This window comes from Lacerta agilis, chromosome 6 (assembly GCF_009819535.1).
Source record: "Lacerta agilis isolate rLacAgi1 chromosome 6, rLacAgi1.pri, whole genome shotgun sequence".
NCBI lineage: Eukaryota > Metazoa > Chordata > Lepidosauria > Squamata > Lacertidae > Lacerta > Lacerta agilis.
In genome coordinates, this window is record NC_046317.1 from 62,671,497 (window position 1) to 62,691,865 (window position 20,369).

The 20,369-nt window shown below is 41.9% G+C and overlaps 2 protein-coding genes across 6 annotated transcripts in view; one reads left to right on the top strand and one right to left on the bottom strand.

Moving 5' to 3' along the window:
* The first annotated feature begins 739 nt into the window (after positions 1–739).
* On the top strand, positions 740–1,504 carry LOC117048785 (ubiquitin carboxyl-terminal hydrolase isozyme L1-like). Its single transcript, XM_033153049.1, has one exon. The coding sequence runs from the start codon at positions 752–754 to the stop codon at positions 1,424–1,426; it is 675 nt and encodes a 224-aa protein (XP_033008940.1). The 5' UTR covers positions 740–751; the 3' UTR covers positions 1,427–1,504.
* A 4,619-nt stretch (positions 1,505–6,123) lies between these two features.
* NGF (nerve growth factor) overlaps positions 6,124–20,369 on the bottom strand; it is a 66,941-nt gene continuing 52,695 nt past the window's right edge. For 3 of the 5 annotated variants that reach the window (XM_033153052.1, XM_033153051.1, XM_033153053.1), the window contains one exon: positions 15,685–16,581. In XM_033153052.1, the coding sequence (XP_033008943.1) occupies positions 15,838–16,569 (732 nt within the window). In that variant the 5' untranslated portion in view covers positions 16,570–16,581 and the 3' untranslated portion in view covers positions 15,685–15,837. Of the gene's footprint in view, positions 6,226–15,684; positions 16,582–19,520; positions 19,654–20,369 lie in introns of those variants that run through there. The other 2 variants (XM_033153050.1, XR_004426883.1) reach the window with 2 other exon arrangements.

A 20,369-nucleotide genomic window follows, 5' to 3' on the forward strand; every position in this document is an offset into this window, starting at 1 on the left:
TGATCCGCTGATGGGGTATTAGCATCTGGCTGTTGTATCATGAATTTTTGGTACTGGAAAAACAGTTTGATGGGAACATGGAACATGTGGCACTCTAGGGTCAGTAGAAGCTCAAATCAACCCAACTTGTTGCTGCTATTTATTTTAGGAGTGCTTCCAATAATATGGCTTAGTAGTACTATTACTTGTTTTGTCATTTCAGCCTCCTTATATGTAAAGAATGTGATTCTTAAACATGGCAGACAGAAGCAGCAACACTTTCTGTACATTAATGCATCTTAAACAGCAAGGGGGGGAAGAAAGCTATCACTGCTGCATAGCTTGCTCTGTTCTGTGTACATAGAAAACACGGAGGGAAAAGATGGAGAAATCAGCAATATTATGTGTTTTTCAAATTTAGACGTTTACCCCCTTGTTGAATTACAGTGTACACTGTTGCTTCTCCAGCTACCACCCTCGTGATATTGTGAAATAAAAATATGGAGCAAGGTTTCCTGCCTCTGCTTTGCCAATCATCAAAATCCCGAACTGGTTCAAGAATAAGCACCACTCATAACAAAAACAGGACATATCAGCAAATCATCGCCACCACAAAGGATGAGGTTGCACCCTTTGTGGCTGGAATCCAAATTGTCTGAAATTTTAAGTTCAGTTGCCTCTTCTCTGCAATTTTGACACAACCTTTGTGGGAGCCACTGAGGTATAGGTCAATGAGGAACCAAAAGATTCAACCCTTTGCGAGATCGAGACAATGGCATGGCAGCCCATGGAGATCAACCCGGAGATGCTGAACAAAGTGCTGTCCCGCCTTGGAGTTGCCCCTGGCTGGAGGTTTGTGGATGTGCTGGGGTTTGAGGAGGATTCCTTGAATGCCGTACCCGATCCAGCTTGCGCTCTGCTCTTACTCTTTCCCCTTACTGCTCAGCATGAAAATTTCAGAAAAAAGCAGATGGAAGAACTGAAGGGCCAAGAAGTGAGCTCCAAAGTCTATTTTGTGAAGCAGACAGCCAGTAATTCCTGTGGAACAATTGGCCTTCTACATGCAGTGGCCAACAACCAAGATAAAATTTTATTTGATGAAGGGTCTGCACTAAAGGAGTTCCTCACTGCAACAGCTGACCTCTCTCCTGATGAGAGGGCAAAACGTCTTGAAAACAACAAGGCCATTCAAGAAGCCCACAATGCAGTAGCACAGGAAGGCCAATGTCGGGCTGAAGATGACAAAGTCAACTTCCATTTCATTCTGTTTGCCAGTGTGGATGGACACCTCTATGAACTGGATGGACGAATGCCTTTTCCTGTAAATCATGGAGCGAGTTCAGATGACACCATGCTGAAGGCTGCTGCCAAGGTCTGCCGGCAGTTCACAGAACGTGAGCAAGGAGAGGTCCGCTTTTCTGCTGTGGCGCTGTGCAAGTCTGCCTGAAGTTCAGGAGTTAGAGCGACCCCATAGTAGGCCCTCACAGAAAGCAATCCAAGCCCCTAGTGCTTTAGTACTTGTGTTAAAAAAACAAAAGCACTGCTGTTCTTGATCTTCAGTTTAAAGTGTCCTGCTGATCCTAGCCTTGTTTCTCTCTCTCCCCCTCCCCCTCACTACTTACTCACAGCAGCTTCAGCAGAGCTGGTCTTAAAGGTTTTAGCTCCAAGTCTTTGGCACTTCAGATATGTTGGGTGTTGGATCCTTTCTTGACTGCAGCTTGTTTAAATGCTTCATAGGGCTTACTTGGACGTGTGCCTCCAAAGTTTCTTTTTAAGCTGCTGTGACTTCTTGTCAATCACAAAAATAAATCTCTTCTTGGTAAAAAAAAAAAAAAAAAAAAACCAAAAGATTCAACCCTCAAAAGTGTGTTGCAACATTCAGGGAGAAGCTGGGGAGTCACGAATGACAGCGACTCGGGAGTTGCAACACTCTGTACCAGAGGACACATACATTGTGTATTCACAAGGAAGACTTTGGCATCTGGAGGTAGCAAAGCACAAGATGGGCAAATCTTCATTGGCCACAAGAACCTAGGCAGCAGTTTTGAAACCTGTTTTATTGTGAAAGCTGGATAGGTAGATGGGAGAGTATCTTTATAAGAAAGTAAAAATTAATAAAAACACACAAACTAAAATGCACAAATGCCTACCATTAAAACAGCTGTTGTTAGGAGCTTAAATGAGGAGAAGCAGATTGGATAATAGCTATTTTAAAACATGTTCAATTTCTGGGTATTTCATACCAAAACTCACCTGGAGCAGCACACCTCACTCAACATTTCAGGAGCAAAATGTTAATCCATGGCTGATTAAACTATTATAATTGTGCCTCCTCTCAATCCATTAATTGTTTGTTCTTGGGCCTGAAGCTCTGCTGAAAGTCTCACAAGCCTGCACAATGTTCCTGGTTTTGTATTTAGTTATACCCACTATCCGAACTTGAGATCTGAACATTTTAAACAAACACTTCTCTAATGCAATACATGTGCCATTGGAGAAGAGCTTAGGATTGGATGTCTACTGTATTGCATTCCCCACCCACTAAATATTCTTTTTCAGACTCTGCATGGGGTCCTGCATTGAACTTTGCTAACAATACTCTGATAGTGAGAACTAAATCCCACATTATTCAGAGAATCCGCTCAGGGCGGAACTAAAATTTATGGGGAAATCACTGGGTCCCGAAGCCTCTTTTACCTTCATAATGCTAATGCAGGGGATGGGGTGCATTTCTAGAAAATTAGTGTGCTGGAGGTGGTGCTTAACCTCTATTCCTCAGTTCTGCCCCACAATGTCGTCCCCCCAATGTTAAATATGTTTCTCCCACAGCCAGCCTCTGAAACCAGAAGCAAGTCTGCTGGTGGGGTGGGGTAGGTGGTAGAGAGAGGAAGGAAGTGCCCATGGAGAGGTAATTGCTTAGGTTAAGTGCCTCTCACCCTGTGCACAGCCAGTGCATAGATCTTTCCCTCTAAGTGCCTCCTTCGCATTCATGTTATCTTGGCAAATGTTGGTTTTGGAACACACTGGCCAAGAGAACATCTAGTTCCAACCTTAGACAGGCATTGAAGTGATTTAAATCGGAAATATTACAACAAATGCAATTGTACAAATGTTACATGCAAAGATAAACGATGTGTAAAAGTTGAAGCTTCAAATATTTGGTGCGTCTGTGTGTGTAGGATACACTGATCACTTAAGCCAAATTTTAGAAAGACACATGTCTCGGCTTACCTCTACACAATTCAATTCAAGGCTTGGACGGTAGGTTTAGGTCTGGATTCTTTGCTAAACGAAATAAACTATTTGCAGTTAGCAGACATGTGAAGAAATAAGTATACAAATAACTACTCAAATGTAGAAAGAATGGTTTTGCCTATGCTTCACTGCACCGGAGCTGATATTTGCCTCTCTCTGCATAAATGTAGCCATATTTTTTTTACTAGGGTCATTTGAGGTTTTTGTGGGGCTTGCTTTAGCCCCATCCCTTTAATAACTACATTTCCTTCTCCCTTTATGATACCTGGTTAGACCCATTTCTTTTCCTTTTAGTCCTTCCAGAACCTTCTCAAAACTTTACTTGAAAGTTGGTCTTCTTTAGTAAAGATCAAAACATCTGATTCTTGCAAAGGTTTGCAATAACCAGTGTGCAGATGTCATGAAAGAGAATCTTACACAACAAATTGATCTAGATAAGCAATTTAAAAGGGTGACAATTACTAACCCCACCCTTTTGGCTGCTTCTTCTTCTCTCCTTAAAACGAACACATCCTAGGAAATTCTCTTAAATGTGGCTTCAAAAGGGACTAATTATTTTACGACTGAGCCCAGAATAGGGAGGATGTGGTCTGCAGTGGGGAGAAGGAAGGCTGTGGTTGACGTCTTATAAACCCAAGTGCCCTTGTTCAGTAGCAAAGTTCACTGGTGAACCAAATGTTTTGATGGAAACACTTTGTTGAGCAATCCATATCCAGATGGATCCAGTATCTCGAAACCAACAGCCAGTTAATTTATAACCTTGGGGGAAATGGGGCTGGGAATCAAGAGAAGAGTCAGTTAGAGGGGTCTTCTTGGTTCAACTGAGGCTGCAACCTCTCTGATGCAATGAAGAGGGCAATGTGAGCAGTGACAGTGGGGATGAGCATGATATGCTCTGCCCTCATATCACCACATTTGTCACCCTTTAGCTTGTTGAACGTGACTCTCCCTGCAGTGGGGAACCTTCCGTATCCGTGACAGCTTCCCACATCGGCATTCCAAAATGCAAGGAGAGGCTCCATGGATACAAAGGGCTCGCCCTGCACAGTGCAGACAGTAATGTTCCATGAATGGAAGGTGATGAAAATGGCATGTGTGGGCAGAATACAACCAACTCATTCTGTCAGTGCAATATGTCTGCTGATGGAACTTTACCTCCTTGCCCTGTGCCCTACCCAAATCTCTTCTGGAGGGCTGGAGAAACCCCAATAACATATTTTGGGGTTGCTAGGGGGAAAGAAAGGGAGGAAGTTCCATTTTGAAAGTGTAATGAGTTAGCTGGATACTGTCTTTTGCATGTGGGGGCCACACTCATCTCTGTTGTCCCCTGTCAGGAATGAGCCAGCTCCAAGCAAAGGTTTGCAGCCAATTGCAGAAAGCATCCAGGAACAGAGAGGCTTAGATGGTAGTAAGGCAGGGGAGATTCAGCAGCTGCAGATTTCCTCTCTTCCTGACCTTGACAGGCAGGCTGATAAGGCAGTAGATGAGAGCAGGCGCGAACACAGCTAATGCTCTCAGGAAGCACAAATAGGCACGAATAGACTCAGCCTCTCAGAACAGGAAGAGGTTGGAGCTGATCCACTAAGTCCAAAGAGTCAGCAAATGGGAGGGCTGCTAGATAGGAAGCAAAACAAGAGACATAAGAGTCATAAGTCTGTAGACGCCGGAAGGAGTCTTCAGAAGGGTCATCTTGATTAATGAGGCTGGAGGCTTTGTTAGAGCCATCCAGAGCTATCTGTTTGTTTTTGCAATAAATCCTTCTTTTTAATTACCTACGATTACTGTGTTATCAAGCTGGGAACATGGACTCCTGACATCCCCCCTCATGTGCTTACATTTCCATTTTTGTCATTTCTGAAGAACTTTAAGTTGATTTTAAAAGTTTCGCCACCACCTCTTACCTGTATAGATAAGCTTGGCATCTGCAATGTTGTGTTAGGCTTGGGTATGGGAAGTTCAGGTTCAGACCTCTCCTCAACTATGAAGCTTGCTGGGCAGCGTTGAGAAAGTCATTACTTCTCAGTCCTGTCTCTCATCATTATCAGAAGAGTAAAACACACAACCACCATAAAAAACAACAACACTTTGAGTGCTTTACAGGACACAACAAGTGTGACTTGATTTTCTTAAGCAGGTTTTGGTTAAAATTCCTGATCATAGTTTTAGCCCTTTGTAAAATAAATAGGTAACATAAAAATGTAAATTTCCCATGGGAAAATTAAACACACACACACACATCATGTGAGCATTCTGAAGCAACATATGGATTTACATAAAATCAAAATCAAAATAATTATTCAGGTACTCAAACTCTGGGCTATTTATGAAATTCAGTGCAAGTTTCTATAGAGAACACAAGAGCTCCTGGAACAGACCGAAAATCCATATAGTTTAGTACCCTGTTTCCTACAGTGGCCAATGAGATGTGTTCTCGAAGTCCATAAGTAGGGCAAAAGACAATTGCTCACTCCTATAGTTGCTCCCCGGCAACTTGTACTTAGAGGGATTTTTAGCCATAGTCTCATTTTATTTATTTCACAAAATTCATATACCACTTGTTTGTAAAAACAAAACAAAGTTAAACCTAAAAGCACTTTATGAAAAGAATAAAAGAATTAAACCATCAGCAAAAACAATTATCCTCCATTAATTTATGTAACCCCCTTTCTAAGCCATCTGAAGGAGTGGCCATTACCTCACCTGGTGGCAGTGAGTGCTATAAATTAATTGTGCCTTGTGTCGCAAAGTACTTCCGTTGGGCTGTTGTGAACTTTCCTCCAATTGATTTCACTGGAGGAATCTGGAAGTAAATTTTCTCAGGCATGCTTCGGGGACTGCACAGCTCCATAGCCTCTTCCTGAGGTCAGAAGATTCCCCCCCCCCTTTTTTTTTTACTCATCTGCAGTCCTGTCTTGCATCTAGCTTTCCCCACACATACTTGCAGGGGTATCTCAGTAGTTTTTGCAATTGCTGAGTTACATCATCTCCAGTCTGGAAAAAAGCAACAACCCAGATGACATAGCATGTATCCTCCCCACACATTTCTCATTCTGAGTTTCCCCTGTTTTCCTCTTGGCATGGACAGATGCTGTTCCATGTGGGTCAACACACCACAGGAGTCATTCACATCTTTGTTGTGCATGTATGCTAAACCCTGTCCACACATGAATGTGGCCTAGAGTGAATAAATGGCAGCTGAGAAGTGTCAGATCTGCAGCACTACTCACTTTGTATCCATTTAACTTTTGCCTTGTAGCAAATAGGCTAAAATGTGTGAGTGGAGTTACTTTATGCAAAATCTGCCCACGATCATCATTCCAAATTCAGAATATGGTCTAGCTTCTGCCAGAAGTTCGGAAATTTAGTACAAAACCATATCACTTCTTATTCTTTTTCCTTGCTAGCTAGTTCACCTGTGACCCCAGGGCTTATCTGTAAGTACTAATTCACCTGTCTGGAAATTAAAATTTATTACTTTCTTAAATGCAAAGAACATTGGGTTGAATGTAAGTCTTTACTTTCAGACTTATTATGACAAGTCTGCAACAATCTACCCATTACCTGCTACTGTGGTGTGAATTCTGTGTGATCAGGCCAAACTTTCTACCTAGTTAGGAGCACACTATTTGCAAACTACACTTGCTACCTTTTAATTCTTTTCAAAGGATAATCCTCTGCAACCCAAACATCTGTATCATCAAAAGAGGCTGGCCCAGTTCAAGGTATTGCTGTACTGTTACATTTATTTATGTTGTCTTTCTCATTGGCTGGGAGCAAGATGGTGACGAGGTTCATACAACAGAGTTAAATTTGGGATTTAGGATTCCAATAGGGAATGCGAGGATATCTAAAAAGATGCAACTGTTTTATATTTTCAGCTTCCTCTGAAGTTCATGATTTAATGCAGATGTACCGCAGAAACAGTCTCTATCTCACTGTCATGGGTGCAGGCACAGGAATACATCTCATTTCTTTTTAAAGTGGGATTTTATAATGTTGGAAATATTTGGTTAAGAGTTCAGCTGGGGAAGAAAGGATGGCTGGTGATTTTAACAGACATCTTCTGCAGATGAACTTGATTGGCAGCTATCTTTCTCCCTGGAAAGGATCTGAAGAGTAGGTGGAACTGGAAGCAGTCTGAATAGGCTGGATGCCCTACACATGTGGGTCGTCCGCTTAGTACAACAATCTGGAGAGCAAGCCTGTGTCAGAGTTCCCAAGCTCTTTGAAGAGCCGCCAGCTCTTACACATGTTTCTGATTAATACAGTCTGAAGACAGCACTGGAGTTGTAGTTTTCTCGTGTCAACCTGAGGCTTGGTAAACAAAAAATAAAATAAAAATCTCAAGCCATGCTAGGACCACATTTCTTTCCTAACTCCAATGCAGTAAAGCTTCAGACTTGGAAGTTGGTTTGCAAACCTTCCATAAACTGAAGATCAGTTCAATTCTGCTAAGTATTATAGGGCAATGCTTTCATTGTATCTGCAAGTGAAGATGCATTTATCCTTGAATATATGAATTTTCTACATTGGTAGCATCTCTTCCTATGATGGCTGCCCTAGACTCTTCCCCCTAATGTTTCCTTTTCATATCACACTTTGTGCACAACTTCCCCTTCTGCAAAAGGCAACCTTCATTAAGTAAGAAGCTACTAAGCCTTCAACAACATAACAAGGTGCCATGCATATATTCATTTTACTTAGCTGTTGAGACAGTGGCTGCTCCAGCCCACCCTCAGATACTCTTTCTTGGCATTCATTACCTGCCACTAGAGGGTGCTGAAAAGCAGTGATTGTTTTGTCTCAGCTCCCCAAGTCAGAAGCTGTCTCAGGGGGCCAAATTAAATGTTGTTACTGCCCCAGTGTGGGAGCTGCTGAGAAGCTCTTTCACAAGACTGTGCTCCACCCAGGAAGCATAATGTTTGAAAAGCACCACCCACTACATGCACCACCCAAATTGTATGCTTAATCCTGGTGAAGGCTGAGCTTTAAAATTTCAACCATTTTACTTTTTCAGCCATGTCCAGGGTCATGTCCCAGATTCAGCTCCAGGGGTTTGTGACAGCCAGTGAATATTTCCTTGGGCAGGTATTTCTGTTCCTTCCAGTACCTGTCTAGACTACAGGCAGCCATGCTAAGCTGCTTGAAATGAACTGCCTTTGCAGTTAAGTATCCTAGCCTGTGATTTCAGTCTGGAAGCTGACAAGCAACCCATTACATGAGCAAGTAAGCATGTCAACAGATTCACTGGCAAGGAATATTACGGTCTGCTGTACTAAATTTTCTTTATACTTTGGGAATGAGACTAACAAAGCCATAAATGGAATAAAGTGAGATTGTTGCTAGGATCTGCTGGTGAGGAAGGGTGCCAACTGGAGTGCCTACCTAAGGGCAGTTACTCTTGAGTAAATGCCTAAGCATGTTGCTTATTATGGCAGGCTGAGAGATGCTTACTGAAAAAATAATTCCAGTCTGCTCTTTGCATGTATAAACTACAAATACTCCAAAAAAGCAGCCCATGAGTACAAATGAGCTAGGAGCAATAGATTTATCCACCTTGTACTGGAAAGAAACACAAGCGAGAGAGAGAGAGAGAGAGAGAGAGAGAGAGAGAGAGAGAGAGAGAGAACTGGTACAGACAGAATCTGACAAGAGCTGGAACAGGTAGCATGGCCAAGAATACACACAAGTGAGCAGCATGTCGTATCGGGCCAGGGAGATTAAGGTTCATCACTCAGTCAAAACCCTTGCTTTTACATTAGCTGTAAAATTACAGCCATTTCAGATTTCCCAAAATGCCGCTAGTGGAGGCTGCCATTTTGTGACACACACCCCACTTGCTATTCAGAATGGGGCCTGCTGGTAAATTTAAAATCACCACAAGCCTGATGGAACTTTGAGGCATTCCAATGAGCTGTTCCACCAGAAAGGTCTAGCCAACATGCAAAATATGAGCAGTGGTTTTACTCCACTGTCACACCCAAATCAGGGCTAAAATTACAGCCTTTTGAAACTTCAGCCTGGATGTTTCTTTGAGGAGAAACAAAACCATCATAATAAAGAATAGAATAGAATAGAATAGAATAGAATAGAATAGAATAGAATAGAACAGATAGCAGCAGCACAAGGCACCTGCACCAGGGTTCTGATCCTGAGCCTGCTGTTGTTCAACGTCTTTATAAATGACTTGGATGAAGAAATTGAGGGGATGCTCATCAAATTCGCAGATGACACCAAACTGGGAGGGGAAGCTAATGCTGCACAAGACAGAATCAGAATTCAAAATGAATTTAACAGATTGGAGAACTGGGTGCAAGCTAACAAAATGAATTTCAAAAGGGACAAATGTAAGGTTCTGCACTTAGGCAGGAAGAACCAGATGCACAAATATGGGATTGGGGACACCTGGATTACTAGCTGTACATATAAAATAGGAAATTCTTTCCAGTAGCACCTTAGAGACCAACTGAGTTTGTTCTTGGTATGAGCTTTCGTGTGCATGCACACTTCTTCAGAGTTGTTCTGAAGAAGTGTGCATGCACACGAAAGCTCATACCAAGAACAAACTCAGTTGGTCTCTAAGGTGCTACTAGAAAGAATTTCCTATTTTGTTTCGACTATGGCAGACCAACACGGCTACCCACCTGTAACTAGCTGTACATATGAAAAGGATCTAGGGGTCTTGGTGGACCATGAGTCAACAACAACAACAACAAAAAAGGTAATGCTATTCTAGGCTGCATCAACAGAAGTATAGTGTTCAGATCAAGGGAAGTAATAGTACCACTCTATTCTGCCTTGGTCACACCACACTTGGAATACTGTGTCCATTTCTGGGCACCACAATTTAAGAAGGATGTTGACAAGCTGGAGCGTGTGCAGAGGAGGAGGGCAACCAGGATGATCAAGGGTCTGGAAACTAAGCCTTATGAGGAGCATTTGAAGGAACTACGTATGTTTAGCCTGGAAAAGAGGAGACTGAGAGGAGATATAATAGCAATTGCCAAATATCTTAAGGGCTGTCACACGGAAAGAGGGAGCCTGCTTATTTTCTCCTGTTCTGGAGGGTAGGACTTGAAATTACAAGAAAGGAGATTCCGACTAAGCATTAGGAAAAACTTTCTGACAGTAAGAGCTGTTTGGCAGTGGAACAGACTCCCTCGAGAGGTGGTTGCCTCTCCTTCCTTGGAAGTTTTAAAGCAGTGGTTGGATGGCCATCTCTCATGGATGCTTTTAGCTGAGATTTCTGCATTGCAGGGGGTTGGACTGGATGACACTTGGTCCCTTCCAACTCTAAGATTCTATGATTCTATGACTTTGTGCACTGCATAGCTTAGGGATCAGTAACTGGAAGCTCCTAAGCCAAATCTGGCCCTTGGAGGCATGATGCTGGGCGAAAGAGGGTCATAGAATCATAGAGTTGGAAGAGACCACAAGGGCCATCCAGTCCAACCCCCTGCCAAGCAGGAAACACCATCAAAGCATTCCTGACAGATGGCTGTCAAGCCTCCGCTTAAAGACCTCCAAAGAAGGAGACTCCACCACACTCCTTGGTAGCAAATTCCACTGCCGAACACCTCTTACTGTCAGGAAGTTCTTCCTAATGTTTAGGTGGAATCTTCTTTCCTGTAGTTTGAATCCATTGCCCCGTGTCCGCTTCTCTGGAGCAGCAGAAAACAACCTTTCTCCCTCCTCTATATGACATCCTTTGATATATTTGAATATGGCTATCATATCACCCCTTAACCTTCTCTTCTCCAGGCTAAACATACCCAGCTCCCTAAGCTGTTCCTCATAAGGCATTGTTTCCAGGCCTTTGACCATTTTGGTTGCCCTCTTCTGGACACGTTCCAGCTTATCAGTATCCTTCTTGAACTGTGGTGCCCAGAACTGGACACAGTATTCCAGGTGAGGTCTGACCAGAGCAGAATATAGTGGTACTATTACCTCCCTTGATCTAGACGCTATACTCCTATTGATGCAGCCCAGAATTGTATTGGCTTTTTTTAGCTGCTGCATCACACTGTTGACTCATGTCAAGTTTGTGGTCTACCAAGACTCCTAGATCCTTTTCACATGTACTGCTCTCAAGCCAGGTGTCACCCATCCTGTATTTGTGCCTTTCATTTTTTTTGCCCAAGTGTAGTACTTTACATTTCTCCTTGTTAAAATTCATCTTGTTTGCTTTGGCCCAGTTGTCTAATCTGTTAAGGTCATTTTGAAGTGTGATCCTGTCCTCTGGGGTATTAGCCACCCCTCCCAATTTGGTGTCATCTGCAAACTTGATCAGGATGCCCTCAAGCCCATCATCCAAGTCATTGATGAAGATGTTGAATCAGACTGGGCCCAAGACAGAACCCTGTGGCACCCCACTAGTCACTTCTCTCCAGGATGAAGAGGAGCCATTGATGAGCACACTTTGGGTTCGGTCGGTCAGCCAGTTACAAATCCACTGAATGGTAGCATTGTCTAGCCCACATTTTACCAGCTTCTTTACAAGAATATCATGGGGCACCTTGTCAAAGGCCTTGCTGAAATCAAGATAGGCTATATCCACAGCATTCCCTTCATCTACCAGGCTTGTAATTATGAAAGGGGTCATGAAAGGGAGCAGCAACTATATCAATGGGACATGCTGAAAGTATATTTGGAAGGGCAGGAGTTATAGACTTTATTTTCTTACAATTATTTGCCATTTTTCTTCCATCATGGAACCCAATGTAGTATAGTCATGGTTCCTAGGTGGTCACCTTTCCAGCCACTAACCAGACTGGCAGTAGCACCCAGTGTTGTGGGGCACAGCTGAAGAACCACTCTCCCAACATCAGCATTGCTATAGATTACCTGGATGGGACTGGTGGTCAGGATGCTCAGGTGCACTGGCACAAGCACGGGATTGGCTCCACCAGGGCGTTCATGTAGCCTCAGCCACTGCCCTGCCCAAGTCCCAGCCCTATTCAGGTAAGCAGTAGTGGTGTCAGAAAGGCAGATCTGCTTCACCACATTGACCACTACTATCAGTAAGGTGATGGCTTCACATGGCTTCAGACCATACCCTGGGACTTATCCCATCTACCCTCCATTTCTCTTGTCAAACAAAATAAAAAATAAAAGAATTCCTTCCAGTAGCACCTTAGAGACCAACTAAGTTTGTTCTTTGTATGAGCTTTCGTGTGCATGCACACTTCTTCAGATACACAGTATCTTAGTTGGTCTCTAAGGTGCTACTGGAAGGAATTTTTTATTATTTTTTATTTTGTTTTGGCTATGGCAGACCAAGACGGCTACCTACCTGTAACTGGATCTTTTGAAACAGACTTTCAAAACAAACTAGCTACTGCCCAGGACACAACCACCAGACTAGCAACAGAGCAAGTGGAAATATCTGGCAAAGCACATTTTTGTCTGAATTTGGACAGTTCTTGCTCACAGTACATGCATAAGAGCCAAGGATAAGATTGTGACTTGCTGAAAATACCAATGTGGTTGTAAAAGCTGGATTGCTGTTTCCTCCCCTCTAAAGCACAACTATTCTTAGAACAGAAACACTGTCCTGCAGAGATCCTTTGTTTTGGCTGTGGGTGGGAACAATAAGATGGGAAATAAGTGTGCAAGTAGAAAGAGGGAGCTGAAACTAGTTGCTCTCCTGAGTTCTGAAAGACTTTATAACTTAAAGAGTTTGTGTGATATTTATCTTGAACTGGTTTGTTGAACAGACAGCAGTTGCTTTTTCAAAGAAAACAAGAGAACTATGAAGTTTTTTATTCTTTGCAGCCCCTACGGGCTGGAACACACATTATAGGTCTAAGCCCAAAGGCTACACTGTGGAGGTCTTCAAGCTGAACAAGCTGTCTCTCCAGCGTGGGAGCAAAGGCACCAGGAAAAGAATGGTTTCTCTTGGATTATATTACCTCAAAAATGGCCAAAATACTCTTAAAAAAAACAAAAAACCTGTGTAAACATACTCATTTCCATCCCCATTATTAGCTGGCAAAAGGAAGCCATCTGCGTTTTTACAGCTATGGTAGGAGGAAGAAAAATGCTTGAAGGCCCATCCTTTTAAATAAAAGATGATTATTAATCATAGTAACATTTTTGTCACCCAATCCATAAATGCTCTTGTACAAACAGAATAAGGTTCTTAACTTCTCCAGACAATCTTGCAGTTTTTGGCTGCTCTCGCTGAAGCACTCAAGTTCATTTAGTCTCTGAGGACCATTCAAGCAATTAGTAATTGTGTGCATTGCTTTTAAAAAGCAAATTACAGGTGCAAACTGGTGGTGGTCTAGATCAGGGTCCTGGCATGAAGATTAACCCTATGCTCCCTGTTATGGTCCCAATCTGAATTGCTTCCTCTTCCTCTCTATCTCCTACCGCACACACCAGCAATGTGCAAATGGGAGCTTCTTGCCTCCGATGCAAAGTGTCTGGATTGGGACCACAAAAGGGAGCAAAGGGTTAAAGCCTTGTAACCCTGAATGTTAGGGTCTGATCCAAATCCTCCCACCCCTGGAACCTGACAAAAACTGCTGGGCAGTTTGAGTATCATTTTATTCAGAAGCACCAGCATGCTACATACATAGATGCATTCCTAAATGCCATTAAGATTGTGTGCTTTTTATTGTGACTGCAGAAAAAGTGGGTGTCTGAAGCATCCACTAGAACTTTTTGTTTTTTAAAAAATTGGTCATGATCAGAGGAAGATTGTTTCAGATCTTCCCACCTTCCAGCCCTAAAAGCTTTGCATGATACACTGTATTCAGGTTAATCTAACAGAACTGCCAATCAATTCCTATCTACATTTGTCCCAATCCAGCTAAGCCATTTTAGTTACTTATTAAGCAAAATGGATATTCCACCTTAAATTATAAAGAGGATCTCGGAGCAGGTTGCAACATACAAATTTGTTGTACATGTACCCACTGACTTGAGACTAAGAACATAGGAAGCCACCTTACAATGAAGCAGAACATTGGTCCATCTAGCTCACTACTGTCTGCACTGACTGGCAGTAGTTCTCCAGAGTTTCAGGCAGGATTCTCTCCTAGCCCTGCCAGAAGATGCTGTGGATTAGACCTGGGATCTTCTGCATGCAAGGCAGATAGATGTTCTTCCACTGAGCTGCAGCCCTTTGCCAATGGACATCATTAGGCATGTGCTGTCAGATAGTAATTCTATGTACACTTATTTGGGAACATATCACATTAAAATGATGATGCATATAATATTGTGCATATCTCATTATGCTGTGAACCACCCCAGGATCTTTGGATAAAAGCGGTATACAAATTTATTAAAATAAATGAATAAAATCAGTAATGCCTTCTTTGGAGTAAAAATGCATGTCCCATTGAATGCAACAGACAAATAATTCATCACTCATGTTAGTTTGAATAGGACTTCATTAGAACTAAAATGAGCATGATTAGGACCTGTCTTAATTTTAGCTGCAGTTGACTCAAATGAAATGTAGAAAAGACTGGTGGTTTCATTCCATATTACAAACTAGATAACTTCTCTTATTACAAAATATCTGCTCTATTGTTTCCTTTAAAAGGGCATCACCAACCAACTTAAATAAAAAAAGGTTTTTACCTTCTAATACAGTGGTGCCCCGCTAGACGAAAATAATTCGTCCTGCGAAAATTTTCGTCTAGCGAAGCGGCAATGACAACCGTGCTCCGCTAAACGAAAAAAAAAAGATGAAACTTTTTTGTCTTGCGAAGCAGCCCCATAGACTTTTTCGTCTTGCTTCCGCTAGACGAATGCCGTTCGTCTAGTGAGTTTTTCGTCTAGCGAGGCATTTGTCTAGCGGGGCACCACTGTACAGGCATCCCCAACCTTCGGCCCTCCAGATGTTTTGGACTACAATTCCCGTCATCCCTGACCACTGGTCCTGTTAGCTAGGGATCATGGGAATTGTAGATCAAAACATCTGGAGGGCTGCAGGTTGGGGGTGCCTGTTCTAATAGGTAAACAGGCACAATAACAGATGGTGAAAACTGATGATTTTAAGTAAGCTTTGTAAGATGTCAGCTGAAATCTATGAGGATGTATAAACACGAAGACCACTACGGAATGGCTGAAGGTGCAGAATTATGTATCTTCTGATATGTGGCCTGAATGAATGAAAATATTGAAATATCTGGGTTAGCTTACTTGGGTTTTATTTTGGCTTGGATGAGGAGCTGAAGGGTATCTGGAATTCTTCCAATGGACTAATATGACAGCTTTTGCTTTTTCTCTATTTCAAGACTATAGAATGTTACACATAAAAACTGCTGTTTCATGGTAAATCAGGATGTGGAAGGCAAAACGGCAAAGTATTCCATTTTCAAAATCTTGCTATGGCAATCATGTTAAAAGGGAAAGTTGCGGCTAACAAAATTGTAAAAAAAAAAGCTACTTCTTTCAAAAGGAAAGAGATGCCATTGAAATATACAACACACCAGCAGTTTCAAAAGATTTTAATAAATAATGAGGATTCATTTCTTTACTGTATAAACTATAAATATACCATAGAGTCCTCATAACTTAAAATAATTTACAGGCTGAGGTAGGGGGCTGGGAGGAGGTGGGTATAGGATGGAGGGTTGGTCTATCTCAGAGGTTCTCTGTTTTCCTACTGATTACGCATACGCAGGCTGTGTCAATCCGAATGAAGCGCCAAGCTGCCTGCTTGCCATCCATTGTCAGTGCCTTGACAAAGGTGTGTGTGGTGGTGCAGTAGGAATTCCAATGCCTGGCATCAATGCCTCTGCACCCGCTAGACACTGGCTTAGGGTCTCTGCACTTGGTCTCGAAAAAGTACTGTTTGTAAGGGTAGTTGTTATAGTTTACGTCCACCACCACAGTCACCTCTTTGCCTTTAATGTCTGTTGCTGTGGTTTTGTTGGCAACCCACACACTAACACTGTCGCACACAGAGTACTCTCCTCGGTTGTGCACAGGGTGAGTTGCGCGCTTGGCTCGGATCGTCCTGTTCGTAGAGTCTGTGCTGTCTAGGAACTCCACACTCGGCCCATCTCTTGACAGAGGTGGAGGCTGAGTGCTGAACAAAACCCGAGGTGACTGGAACCTCCTCTTCTGAAAAAGCTTTGGATCCACTATGATGCTCGCAGCTTGCCCAGATTTCCTGTTCACTACCTTCCCAGTAACAGGCTGGCTGTGGTCTCTGTGCTGAGAAGTTTTCATAATGTGGTGTGTTTTAGTCCGTCTGCTTTCAGAAATGCCAGATGTTGCAGGAGACCCCAGTGGTGCATTATCTTCAGTTTTTGGTGCTGCCCGTATGCCGATCAGAAATGCTATAATCAGAGTGTAGCACAGCATGGACATTACGCTATGCACCTAGGAGAGAACAGACCAAGAACATTACTGTGAGCAATATATATATATATATATATGGTGACATGCAAAAGGTTCCTAGTCAAGCCTAGTCAATAGATATGTGCTGATAAGGCAGTCCCAGTGAAAGTGCACTGTTAAAATATTTCATCTTCTTCGCGAGGGCCTTGCATGTGGATGCCAGATGTGGCTTTCCTCCCCAACCCTTTCAGAAATACTAACTCACATAGCAGTGATGTGCTTCATAAAGTGGGAACATTAGGAAATCATAACTGGGTTATTGTTAATTCCTGTGGTTTTTGTTATTAGGAGATGACTTATAGAGCCATTGTTTGGGGGCTTTAATGTGGAGTGCTGCTCCTGGCAAGACTCTCCACTGGTTACATGGGAACCTTTGGAGAAAGATATTTATCTATCTCACAAGAATTATTTTCTTCTCCTACAAAGAGCCACAAAGATAGCAAACATGGCTAAAGGAGGCTTGCTTGGCACCTTCGTTATACATCTTTAGATGCCAGGTGAAAATGTTCCTCTTCAGCCAGGCCTTGAAGGGCTGATTAACATTCCATGTCCTTTTAAATGTGTTTAAATTTGTGGGATAGGGGCTTATGGTTTTGTTTTCATTTCTATTATGTATTCTGTGTTTTTATTTTGCATTTTTATGCTGTGAACTGCCCTGAGATCTTCGGATGGAGGGTGGTATACAAATTTAATAAATTTAATTAAATTAAATATTTCCACAGGGAGGCCAGAACTGGTATATCTCCAAAAAAGATACTAGACACACATTTGGGTGGGCAGTACGGACATAATTAGCTTCCTAAAAATAAATCCAAATAACATGTAAGAAACTTGCAAAAAAACTGATATACTGAATTGAAAACCAATATATAAGCCCTGACCTGATCATTATAACCCATCTACATTTGTCAGTTTTGTCAGTAGTGAAGCATTAATATATTATGGTGTTGTTATTAATTTATTACCAACACTTCGCTTTAAATTCCCAGGGCAGGTCACAACATGAAAACACAATATTGAAAACTGTTTGGAACAACCTGCAATCGCAAAAGAATGGAGGGTCCTAAAAACATACACATCAAATGTCAAAAGCCAGAGTAAAGAGTAATAAACAATTCAACCCACAATTTAGGCTGCTTAAGGGCACTGATTTCAGGGAGCTGAAATGCATGTAACTTGCGGCCACAAATGTAAACTGAGTAAATGTTGTCAAGATTGATTTCCCCTTCTTCTTTGTGTCGTGTTTTGGCTGAATACACTGAGTGGACAAAAAGTCTCAAGCTCTCACAAGGAAATGGTTCAGACTCTAATACTAGGCATCAGTTGCAAAGCCCTCCTAGACAAAGGGCACTCATTAGCCAGACCTCTCTGGCACACCTCAAATCACGTTTTGACCCAGAGTGAAGCCCTGTGCTGTGTGGAAGCAAGTGGCAGATGCTTCTTGCGCAAGGGCAAAAGAAGCACACCAGCCATATACCGCAGGAATATGCAGGCCCCATGTCCTGAACAATTCAAATGAAAGTCAGATGTGTCAGGACAGCTCAAATGAGTTTTCTGATGTCAATAGGGATGCTAATGAAAAAAGGTTTGCGCAACAAAATCCAGACACTAGCACATAGTAGTATCTCCACCTTTGTTGTTTAAATACAATCCTTTGGCATGTAACTCCCTTCTGAATAGCAAAAAGGAGGTTTGGGGTGGCCACAAAATGTGTTTGGGGTTAAATGCATGGGCAGATTTGCTGCTTTGAACTGTAGCAACATTCAAGAAAGAATTTATCCCCCTTTCTTTGGATCTTCTTATTGCATAGTTAAATAGTATTAGGGCATTTGCTTCCACGTCAACTTCCTAACATTAAAAAAATCAAATTGGATATTCTTGTTGATGAAATAGATTGACATAGGAAAGAGGAAGAATTAAAAACAAGGACACAGGTCAGGTATGATTGTCACATGGAGTTTCAAGCTGGCACAGTTCTGTGCATCATCTGCAATGAGTACACTTCAGTTTGGGGACCACATCAAAGGTCATTTCTGTTCTTCCATTCATAGGCCCTATAGCACTATTGTTTCTTGGTAAGAAATTTTATTAATATTCACAGAGCATGCTGTTCACAGATGCATCTATCTTCAAGGAGAGCAATAATGCCAACGGCAGGCTTAGCTTGCAAGCATATCTCATTGTAAGTTTTATCAAGTAGTATTTCACAATGGCTTCAGCATGAAAAATTTCACAGTTTTATCAACAGGGAGAAAATATAGTCTGGCATATGGTAATACCAACTGGATAGGCTTCCATTGCTGTAATTAACTAATTGCATGTATTGCAGTGTAATCATGGCTGTCCCTAAGCATTTTGTTGTCTGAAGAACAAGCAGAAGAACAAGTTTTGTCTCTCTCCACCCATTTCCGAGGAAAACCTTGGTCCCCTCCCAGTGGTGCTTTCCTACAACTAGAATCCTGGGTTTTTTTGCATCCCCCCCTCCCCTTTATCACTTTTCCATGGCAAAAATCAGCTTAAATACCAAAAGCCTTTAAATGATCCTTGGAAAGAATAATTAGCTAGAAATCGGTGGGCTCATGTATGCTTTTTTTTTTTTTAATAAAATTCAAAGACACACAATTCACTGAAGCAGTCTCGCTATCTCGTTTGATACTCTTTTAATTATTTCAAAACTGATCAAATGATTAAAAATTCTTTAATGACTTCTACACCCTGCTTCTAATTTCATGACTCTGTTGCACTCAAAACCAGAGTGATGTTGACCCTGGGAATTCTGTTATGAAGAAATAATTGTGAATATGCAATGGGGACAGTATTTATTTGAGATGAATAAACGTAAGAGCATATTTCAATGTGCACCCCTCCCCCAAAAAAGCCTTTAACATGTTGCTATACAGAATATTGAAGTATAAACTTACTGAACTCTCCATACTGCTAGAGCTGTTCTAGTAAAACGCGGGGCTTTCCTTTCCCAGTAGTAAAGATTTGAATTGTTGATGAAATAGTAATCAGTTTCCTCATACCAATAGCAAAGCTCTTTCCCCCTTAGATCTTAAACACAAAATTATTAAAAGAAAGAACGTTTCATTGAGAAAGACTGAAATTGTTATAAGGTACCAGCTTGAAAGCTCGCTGCAGATTGCACCCTGATCCTATTTCTGTTTACTCAGAAGCCCCAATGAATGTATCAAGACTTATTTCCACGTAAACATGCATAGGATCAGTCTGTTAGTCTTTAATATTTGAATATTGCTTATCTATAAATGCCCATTAAGCTTGTGTTTTATATATCTATATATCTATACAATAGTACCTCGGGTTAAGAACTTAATTAGTTCTGGAGGTCCGTTCTTAACCTGAAACTGTTATTAACCTGAGGTACCACTTTAGTTAATGGGGCCTCCCGCTGCCGCTGCACCACCACCACATGATTTCTGTTCTCATCCTGAAGCAAAGCTCTTAACCTGGGGTACTATTTCTGGGTTAGCGGAGTCTGTATCCTGAAGCGTCTGTAACCTGAAGCGTCTGTAACCCCGAGGTACCACTGTATCTATATCTATCTATCTATCTACTCGGTATCTATCTATCTATCTGTCTCTGAAAGCTCATTTGAATGTATTCAATCAGAAGAAAAATAACACGATAAATAACTGGTCTGTCCAACTCTCCACACACTGAGATACCTTTGTTAAAAAGGGACTTCAAAGACCATCAACTTAACACAATCCATGCTACAATTAGGTCACAATCAGCAACTAGTGAAATGT

What these genes read in the sequence shown, in the direction of transcription:
- LOC117048785 (XM_033153049.1), top strand. Translation starts at nt 752, where the DNA reads ATGGCATGGCAGCCCATGGAGATCAACCCGGAGATGCTGAACAAAGTG.